This window comes from Nicotiana tabacum, chromosome 2 (assembly GCF_000715075.1).
Source record: "Nicotiana tabacum cultivar K326 chromosome 2, ASM71507v2, whole genome shotgun sequence".
Classification (NCBI taxonomy): Eukaryota; Viridiplantae; Streptophyta; class Magnoliopsida; order Solanales; family Solanaceae; genus Nicotiana; species Nicotiana tabacum.
The window spans coordinates 124,926,560-124,937,470 of NC_134081.1; the positions used below are offsets into that span (position 1 = coordinate 124,926,560).

Sequence of the window (10,911 nt, forward strand, 5' to 3'; positions counted from 1 at the left end):
ATAACACACTGAAAATCCTTTGTCGGAATTTTTTTTCACTTCTTTTAAATTTGAACACCCATGGAAAAATTCCTAATTTTACCACTGTCAGGTAGGTTGGAATGCCATCTAAAACAGACTTAATCAGAGTAATCTTCTACCAAAGGATAAATACTACTACTTCCGAGGGGATAAAAGATAAGAAATGCAATATTTGCTCTCATTTTTTTTATAAGTAGCATATTTAATAACATTAACTAGTCAAAACTCATAATGTGTTCTTTAAGGCACCAAAACTAAGTCCTTGTTCACATTAAAATAACTACACGGACATTGCACGATAAACATTTTTAAATCCCTAGCACCAAAAGGAAATTGAAAAAGAGAAAAACACTAATTCAGATGAAATTTTGAAGTTTGAATGTAGACAGCAACAACAGACCAAGTATAATTCCGCAAGTGGAGTTTGGGAAGTGTACTGTGTACGCAGACCTTACCCCTACATGGAAAAGATAGGAAGATTGAATGTGGACAACAACAACAAAAAGAAACCCAGTATAATCCTTCAAGTGGAGTTTGGGGAGGGTAGTGAAGACCTTACCCCTACCTGGTGAAGGTAGGAAGTTTGAATGTGGACATCCACAATAATTTTCTCCAGGAGAGAAGGAAACTTGCATCACACTGATAATGATGCAGAGATTACATACATGCACACAGTTTCTTGGCTTGGTGGTGGAACTAATTTGGCTATCATGGGTAGAATAAGCAAGTCATCAGGAAAGATCATATGACAAAATTTGTAATGATCTCCAATGCCAACAGCAAGGTATATCCATATGATTATTCTCATAACAACAAAGAAGAATCAGTAAAAATAAATGAATTACATACAAAAGTATGGTTTCACATGTAGGTTACAACTGAATCACCAGTAGTCGCCACAAGAACAAGTGCCATCCTTGAATCGATGAAATCTGCTGGCATCCCTAACAACAATTTCTCGTTTAGTAATCATGGCTATCAACTTAATTGCATTGTGGCAATCGTTGCAGATCCTATGGCTCTGAACAAGTTGCAGTGAGGTTGAACTGGATGTGCTTATGAGCCCAAAAGATATTGCCAACTTCTCACTGTGATAATGAGGCAATTTTTGTTCTCGTTCATCTACATCGGGAAGTAAGGTTTTTCCCTCTGTAATATAGCCATGCTTGGAAATCTCCAGCATAAGCTCATCCAATTTTTGATATATCTCCTTGGTTTGCACATGGCACTTATCTCCGGACAGGAAAACATGTGGCTGCTTCTTTATATCTATCCATGTGCATGCCGGCTTTATTCTCAGACCTTTTCTCTTCAATGTTTGAACAACTGCAGCAGCTTCATCTTGCTTCCCGGAGCTGTTGTATATATTCAAAAGCATCACATAATTGCTAAGTTTTTCTGGTTCCATACCGTAAAGTTTCTCAGCTGCAAATTTTCCTAGCTCAAAATTCTTATGGACTCTACAAGCTGTCAGTAACGCCGCCCACATATTAATAGTAGGCCTAAATGGAGCATCTCTGATTAATGCAAAAGCTTCATCTAAAAGTCCTTCTCTACCCAACAATTCAATCATACATGCATAGTGCATTGCTCGAGGCTTCACACTGTAATCTCTACTCATTGATTCAAATATTTCCCACCCATGATCTGATAAACCTGAATAGCGACATGCAGATAAAACAGCCAAAAAAGTAACATGATTGGGCATCATTCCTTCACGAACCATTCGCTCAAATAGCTCAACAGCCTCAATCCCTTGGCCATGATTACCATATCCACCGATTAAGGCGTTCCAGGAAATAACATTCTTTTTGGGCATCCTCTCAAAAACATTCCGAGCATCTTCTATCCTTCCCCATTTGATATAGAAATCAACTAGTGCTGTGTTGGCAACTACATCTAATCCAAATCCATGTCGAACTAGCCCAGCATGAGCTTGTTTAGCATGCTCTAGTGAAGCTAATCTCGTGCAAACTCTGATTATGATTGAAAATGTGAAGTGATCCATTTTGACACCAGCATCTCGCATCTCATAGTACATACGTAAAGCCTCCTCACTATAGCCATGGAGCGCGTAACCAGCAATAATCGTATTCCACCCTACTGTGGTCTTCACCGGCATCTGATCAAAAACAAACTGAGCATCCTCTATGCTACCGCACTTGCTGTACATATCAATTAAAGCACAAGACATGAAAACATTATCGTCTTCCCCCATTTTCAAAGCACAACAATGCAACTGCTGTCCCAAAGAAATAACCTCTAAACCAGAAGATGCTCTAATCATCGTGGCATATATCCGAGAATCAGCACCAGAGTACTCCTCCTCCTCCTCCTCCAGCATCACAAAAAACAACCTAAACGCCTCTACATAATCCCCTAAATCCACTAGCCCTCCAACCATCGTATTCCAAGAAATCAAGTTCCTCTCAGGCATATCATCGAATATCATACGTGCATCTAACATCATTTTACATTTTACATGCATAAACAACACCCTATTCCATAAATACTGGTCTAATACTAATCCAGAACTAACCATGTGATTATGCACCCTTTTAACACCTCTAATCGACCTTAACCCAATACAAGCAGTAATCAAAGCATCATAAGTACTACTACCTAACTGACAATCACCTTCACATTCTAACAGCTCGAAAAAATCAAGCGCCTCGTGATACCTTTTATGAAAAACTAACTTCTCTATTTGAGCACTAATCCCTGAACTTGAAGAATCCTCAATTTGGGTTACTTTTTCTTCAATCAAAATTTCCTCCTTTTTTGAAGGTTTAAACATGGGTCTTGGCTTTATAAACCCATGTTCAGAAAGTGAGCCTTTGATCTTAAAAAACGCATTTTTATACCTTTTCTTACTGAATAAAGAGCAATGACCCGAAAGACAAAGTCTTTCCTTTAAAACTTGTGGGTCTGTCAAGAAAGCTGCATACTTGCAGCTGCTCTTTAGCTGATTCAGTGGCAATGATATGTCCATTTTCAGGATTATAGCAACAGAAAGATAAAGGGTGTTTTAAGAAATTAGTTAAAGTTACAGTTTACCTCCAATTTTTGAATCAGATTTGGAGAAATTGCATCAATTGGGCATCAATCAACCCAGTTCAGTGTGGGTACAAACGATAATGGGGAAATGAGTGAATTTTCTGATCTCCACAACGAACTCCGCAATTGTAATATTGATATTTGCAGCTTCGAAAAATCCGCCACTTATTTTATTTTATTTTATTTTTTTCCTTTTTTGGCTTCGGCCGTTGGGTAGTTGATAGTTGGTAACCAATGAAGAGAAGATCTTTCCTCTTTCAAGGGAAATATCATGACCTCCGTGGTTTTTCAAACTTTGGGCTCAGTGAGAGATAAATCGATTGGGCTTATATGAGAAGATTGCATAATTAGCCTATTTCAAGAAGAGAAGTGCATAAATAGCCGCTTAAAGGCAGGAAATTACGCCTTGAAAATGAATGGTCTTGATTTTTTAACCCCCGCTTGCCTCGTGATCAAACCTTTAAGGTTAAAAGTTAAAGTGTTGCTAATGGGACAAGCGAGGAGCAATAATTGTTAAACTTGAAGTTCTGTGCTGATAGGGCAAGCGAGATCAAAAAATCAAGAATGACAGCCGAAATGTGCAAATCACCAGCTTGAAGGATCGCTATTTTGAGACATAGGCGGATTTTACAAAATATCTAAATTTTAGTCACCTTTCAGTATGAAACTGGGAACTAGCTAAGCCTAGCTTCAGATGCCCAATTGATGCAATTTCTCCAAATCTGATTCAAAAATTGGAGGTAATATATATTTTTATATTATATTTGAACTGCTTTCCTATTTAAATAATATTTTTTATTATTAATTTTTCGTGTAATAGTAAAAAATATACCCAATTATTAAAGAACAACTAAGAAATTTTTTAAGAATATAAATGTGTTAGAAAGAGAAAGTTGGTAAGAGGTAATACCACTAATGATTCTGCAAACATAAAGATCTAAAAGTGGAATGTCATATCGATCTTTTTACTCTTTAAAAATAAAATTTATCTTAAATAAAATTATAATTATGATTAAATATTCAAAACAAGAGATGAACTAATATTAAGAATTTGAATCAACAGAAAATAAATTATTTTTTATGTTAAGACCAAATAATCAAATCTTTCAATTAATTATTTAGCAATAAAATCCTATTCAATTATTTTTTAAATTTATCATACGAGTAAAATTACTTAAATCTTAAGGTACATAAATTTATTTCATAAAAGATAAATTTATATCAAGTTAAAAAAATCTTAAGGTACATAAATTTATTTCATAAAAAGAGCGTTAGAGATTAAAAAAAATAGATCACAAAGGAAAAAAATTAGTATAGTATTAAGAAGGACATACAAGTGTCTGAGGAAGTACAATCAAAGATACATCCTAAACAAGAACAAACTTTCAAGACTATATTATAAAGAGTCGCCTCTGGTACAGTGGGATTAGCCTTTGCAGATGCATCTGGCGGAATCGAAATAATATTTCTATATCATGCATTACTTACAAATGTGAGATCAAGATGCATAATACCATTAACAATAATAATGGTGGGGTACCAACAATAATTTTATTATGAGATCGTACAACTCATTTTAGATTTGATATACCTTTTCAAATAACGAAAATAACCATCACAGATATATCAAAGTAGAGCAATAGTGCTAAATTTATAAGGAAAGTAATATTTGATAATATGGTATAAAGCGCTTATGGCTAAGCGTCAAACGATCAAAACAATTGCCCAAGGTTTAAGAGAATATATTGGATATCAATGAACCGTTTGGTGGAAAAGTAATAGTTTGAGAGGTAATTTCTGTCAAGTACTATCAATAGTTCCAAAATCGACAAAAGCAGAGACTATAAGAGCTAGCTTGCCAAAATTATACTTATGGCCTCAAATTGAAAAAGATTCAAATGACAAGAAATATAAAAGTAAGAACAGATCCAACATTCAGTGACTTCTTGTTTCGTGTCGGAAATGAAGAAGAGCATCCAATAAAAGATGATTTAGTTCTTCCAAAATACTTGGTTATCAACCCCACTTATAATAGTGGTGCAATAAGGAAAATATTTCCGTCATTAGATTAAAATACAATTTGTGCAAATTACGTGATAGAAATTAAAGAGGTATCTTAGTTACAAAAATGAATATATTGATCAACTAAATAAAAAGTTGATTGCTAAGTTTTATGATATAAATAAAATATTTTTCAATTTTGACTCAGCAGAAGATGATATCAACAATTACTACCAAGAAGAATACTTTAATACTTCAATACCAAATGACCTTATACCATAAAAGTTTGTTGTCAAATTCATTATCTCTTACGTATGTTAGTGTCACAGTATATATAATAAACTAAGTTAAAATTAATCTTACATTGCATATAGATTAATTTTGAAGAAAATATGCCTATCATACTACTGAAAAACTTAGATCCCCCGAATAGGTTATGTAATAGTACACATATGGTATATAGAAGTTTTTAATACATGTAAAAATTATAATACCAGTCAATGTGCTTCTAAGTATGTGTTTATCTCTGAATTCAACTTTCGTCTTTAGAAACTAAAGAAAATCCTTTTAAATTTGTGTGAAAATAATTTTCAGTATGTTTATGCTTTATAATTATAATAATTAAAGCACAAGGACAAACATCCTAAATAGTGGACTATATTTACAATAATATATTTTCTTACATGAACTATATGTTACACTTTTAAGAGGGATATCAATATCGACAATAAGAGTTCTGTTTATGGCAGAGTATCCAAAGCATTAGAAGGAAACATACACAAAGAAAACATCATCTACAAAGAAGTGTTCGGTAAGATACCATTATATTAAATACCTTTAAACTATAATACATAATTATCTAACTAACATGACTAAATTAATTATTTGTGTAAGTTTTGATGGTGCCCTTTCATTTCGAATTCATGTATTATGCTAATGTAATAATATTTTTCGGTATTTAGATAATTGTTGTATTGTTATATATTAAAAAAATTTATTAATTAAATTTTATTGTTTCTTCATATAAATAAATATTTAAACCATCATGTCCCATTATCAACGTGCAACGCACATTCATAGATACTAGTGTGTGTGTGTGTGTGTGTGTGTGTGTGTGTGTGTGTGTGTGTGTGTGTGTGTGTGTATATATATATTTTATGTATAATTGTATATATTCAATGTATAATTTATGTATACCGGCTAAAAAAGTACTTTTTGTATAAAGATCTCAAATTTGAACTTCAAACCCGAAAGTGTGAAGCTAGGCTTAGCTGAATCTTAATGTAGACGCAAAATATAGTTGTCACGACCCTAAACTCAAACCTGTCGTGATAGCGTCTATCGATGGTACTAGACCAGCCGACTCCCACAATATTACAACAATTCATTCACAGATATGCCAAAAGGTGTCTTGTATAGCAGAACTTCATAAAAGAAACAAGGGTTGAACTCAAAAATAGAAATGCGGAATGAAAAGCTCCAATCATCGGGGTGTCACTGAGTCATGAGCAACTACTAAAAACTGGTCCGATAATAATAAGACTAACAAAGTCTGGGAAAAGTCCAAAATACAACTAAGAGGGAGATAAAGAAGGAGAAAACAGGGCTGCGATCACCAGGCAGCTACCTTGCTAACTTCAATGATCAGCTACAGGAATATCAGCAGTCGCTACAGTCACAAAAAATGTCTGGATCTGCACGCAAGGTGCAGGGAGTAACGTGAGTATACCAACTCAATAAGTAACAGAAATAAATAAATAACTGAAGATAGTGACGAGCTACACAATTATAGTTCATTTTCAGTAATTCCAGCAAAGAATAGACATGCTTTCCAATCCAGCAGTTTAAGTCAAACCAATTTTATACAATTCCAGTTCATGTAATCCGGATATAAACTCCTTCAGAAAAATTTCACAACAATAACAGATAGCAACTAAGTGCAACCACAAATGAAAAGCAAGTACAGCCTCTCAGGGCAACGGTCACTCAACTCGTCACAACAGCTCAACCACTCAGTTCTCAGCCCTCAACACTCACACTCAATGGGTACCCGCGCTCACTGGGGGTGTTCAGACTCCGGAGGGGCTCCTACAGCCCAAGCGCTATAAGCACGGACAACTCACGTGCTGCACGGACAACTCACGTGCCATAGTATAATATCTAGATCCACACGGACAACTCATGTGTTGCACGGATAACTCACGTGCTATAATAATATCTGGATCCGCACGGACAACTCACGTGCTATAATAATATCTCAATATCAGACCCTCGGTCTTGCTCAGTCATAAATCTCTCCAGTCTCTCGGGCTCTCAATAATCATGAAATCAGCCCAAACAACAATGATATGATGCATCAATAATAAACAATAGAGACTGGGATAAAATAATCAAGTAAACTGTGACTGAATACAAAACAACAATTAAGCAGATAGTTCAACATGTACACGACCTCTGTGGGTTCCAACAGTACCAACATATAGCCTAAACATAGTTTCTAACATGACTTATAGTCAAATTTCCACAACACATAGAGAGCACATAGTTATCAACAAGTTATTCAACTTTACATTTTTCACGGGACGGACCAAGTCACAATCCCCTCGGTGCACGCCCACACACCCGTCACCTAGCATGTGTGTCACCTTCAAAATAATCACATGACACAAAAATCCAGGGTTTCATACCCTCAGAACTAGATTTACAACCGTTACTTACCTTAATCCGAGCAAATCTCTACTCCGCAATGTCCTTGCCTCTCGAATCGGCCTCCGAGCGTCCCGAATCTAGCCACAAGCAGTACAATACCATTAATATATGCTAAAGGAATCAATTCCACAAGAAAACTACTAAATTAGACTCAAAACCCAAAATCGACTCAAATCTGAACCCCGAGCCCACGTCTCGAAATCTGACAAATGTCACAAAACCCGAAAGCCTATTCACTCACGAATCTAACCATATGAAATTCATCAAAATCCGACATCATTTGGTCCTTCAAATCCTCAAATTACTCTCTCCAAAATCCCAAGCCCTACCCTCTTATTTCACTTCAAAAATCCTACTAATTAGGTGAGAAATCAACGGGAAAACACCATAGCTAATGATAATAGAGCTCAAGCAACTTACCTCAGTGAATAACCTTGAATGCCCTTCAAAAATCCCCTCAAAAGCTCCAAAGTTCGAGTTAAAAATGGTGGAAATAAGCAAAAATCACGAAGTCCTCAATTTATACATTGTGCCCAGCGAAGCCGCATCTGCGGTCCTTTTTCTGCTTCTGCGACATCGCACCTGCGGAATTTTCATCACAGGTACGGAACTCACTTAAGATTCCAGGTTTCGCATCTGCGGCCAATTTCTCGCGTCTGCGCTTGCACACCTGCGCATAACTCTCCGCATTTGTGAAGCCAGTCATTTTTCTCCCTTCCGCATCTGCGCCCTAGGTCTCGCACCTACGGGCTCGCAGATGCGACAACCTTCTCGCACCTGCGCCTTCTGCCCACCTCCTCCAATCTCGCATCTGCGATCATCCGCTCGCTTCTGTGGGCTCGCACCTGCGATGAGACATCTGCAGGTGCGATTATGACAGCTGAGTTCAACTTCAGCAATTCCTCCAATTTCCAAACTTGTTCCGTTAATCACCCGGAATCAAATTGAGGCCCTCAGGACTTCAACCAAAGATACCAACATATCCCACAACATCATACGAACTTAGACAAATCATAAAATCACTCAAAACAACATCAAAATACCAAATTACACTTGGATTCAAACCTAAGGACTTCTAAACTTCCGAATTCCACAAACGATGCCGAATCCTACCAAACCACGTCCGAATAACCTCAAATTTTACAAACAAGTAAAAAATAACGTCACGAACCTATTCCAACTTCCAGAATTCCATTCCAACCCTGATATCAAAATTTTCACTACCGACCAAAATCGCCAAAATTTTAACTTTCGCCAATTTAAGCCTAATTCTACCACGGGCCTCCAAATCTCATTCCGAACGTGCTCCCAAGTCCAAAATCACCTAACGGAGCTAACAGAACCATCAAAATTAAATTCCGAGATCGTTTACACATAAGTCAACGTTCGGTTAACGTTTTCTAACATAAACTTCTACTTTAGAGACTAAGTGTCTCAATCGATCAATCCACTCTGAAACCACTCCGGTGCCGAACCAGCTAACCCGGTATAACACAACATAGCTGAAGGACTCAAAAAGAAGCAGAAATGGGAGAAACGGGGCTATAACTCTCGAAACGACCGACCGGGTCGTTACATCCTCCCCCACTTAAACATATGTTCGTCCTCGAACGTGCCAGGAGTTGTTTTCAGGCCATCAAATCACTATTCTATCTTACCATGCATGTACCCGGGGGTGATCTCATGTCACCCTATTCTATATAGGTCTGACCACACAACATAACTGAAAATCATTAATTTAACCTTAGCCCAAAAATCTTGTAGCCAAATTTCTAACATCCAGAATTCTTTTCAACACCCGAATCTCACATCCACACACTGTATAAGACTGAACGAGCTGCATCGAGCCATAACTATAACCACAGATATAATCAACTAATATTTTACACAACTCGCATGCTCGTAGAACCATTCCCGATCACAATAACTACTCCAAAACCAACCAAGTACTAGTATTAGACCCCATATCGAACCAAACATTACCCCAAAACTTCGTACACTGACGATAATAAAAGAAACACGCAGAATCTCGTAATCTCTTATCAGATCAGCACGTCATGGAGCTCTCTCGTCCCACCCAGAACCATAATACCTTTCTTAGCCGACTTTCAATGCCACCTTCCCAAATATACCGTAATCAAACCTGACAGTACCCATTCTGGGTCCAATGGCCTTATATTATTAAACACAACTATCCCACAGACATGCCATACCAGTATAGCTCAGAACCACAAACCGTGCCATCCGTGCGTCAACACGCAACAATTCAAATGTATTCAGTCATGGAAAATGACTCGAATGAGAGAACTGCCCCGCCAAATTAACAAGTACCGCCACAAAGAAATGCTGAAAATCCATCACACACCGAAGAACCATCACACGATTCTAACACAAGGTTCATACCTTAACATAACTCTGTTGCAATGCGTGCCCCCATCCAAATGCTTGTCCATATTATCTACCTCGAGCCACCCTGCTCAAAATTAATAACGACGGAGAGGCAAATGACAAAAATGCCACACAAAACCTGAAAGAACATAACCAATACGCAATCGAGCATGCAATACTCAAATACTCATCTCGCTCAAATTCTGCCATAAGGCCCCCAATAGATCTGCACCATGTGTGCATATAACCAATGAAACACAACTTCTCGTAGTATAGAAGAGTAACTCACAGATCATTTTAGATCACGAATAAGTTCAACATCAACCGAATGACACATCACTCAACAATAGCAGTAGGGAGCCAACCAGTCAGACTCAGTGTAGAATACACATTCTAATTGGGCCTACCAATGGACCCCAAATCAACTCTGGTCACCTACAAATAGATAAATAATCCTCCGAAAGCCAACAATGACTGAATCATAACACATACTATTATCTAGCTAGCTTCGGCCATGACTTCACAGTCCACAACCATGAAACAATCTGCTCCTGAGGACTTCCAATCTCCAAATTCATAGAATACACGAATTACCATATCTTATCCCAACTCCACTGCCGAATGTCTAACACATCTTTCATACACGATCATCCCACGAGAAATGCTTCTATAATTCCCCCGTGCCATATAGTAAAATTTGAATATCAGCAGTCGATCAACCAAGAGAGTGCCGCA

At 37.1% G+C, this 10,911-nt stretch overlaps 2 protein-coding genes across 2 annotated transcripts in view; both read right to left on the reverse strand.

Moving 5' to 3' along the window:
• The window catches only part of LOC107798038 (protein TIFY 10A-like), a 202,404-nt gene that overhangs the window by 61,728 nt on the left and 129,765 nt on the right, over window positions 1-10,911 (reverse strand). The gene's annotated exons all lie outside the window — the stretch shown is intronic.
• LOC107798035 (pentatricopeptide repeat-containing protein At5g50390, chloroplastic-like) lies at window positions 750-3,335 on the reverse strand. The gene has a single exon (XM_016620960.2). The coding sequence runs from the start codon at window positions 3,011-3,013 to the stop codon at window positions 905-907; it is 2,109 nt and encodes a 702-aa protein (XP_016476446.1). The 5' UTR covers window positions 3,014-3,335; the 3' UTR covers window positions 750-904.

Excerpts from the sequence above, each read along its gene's own strand:
- LOC107798035 (XM_016620960.2), bottom strand. The coding sequence starts at position 3,013 with ATGGACATATCATTGCCACTGAATCAGCTAAAGAGCAGCTGCAAGTAT.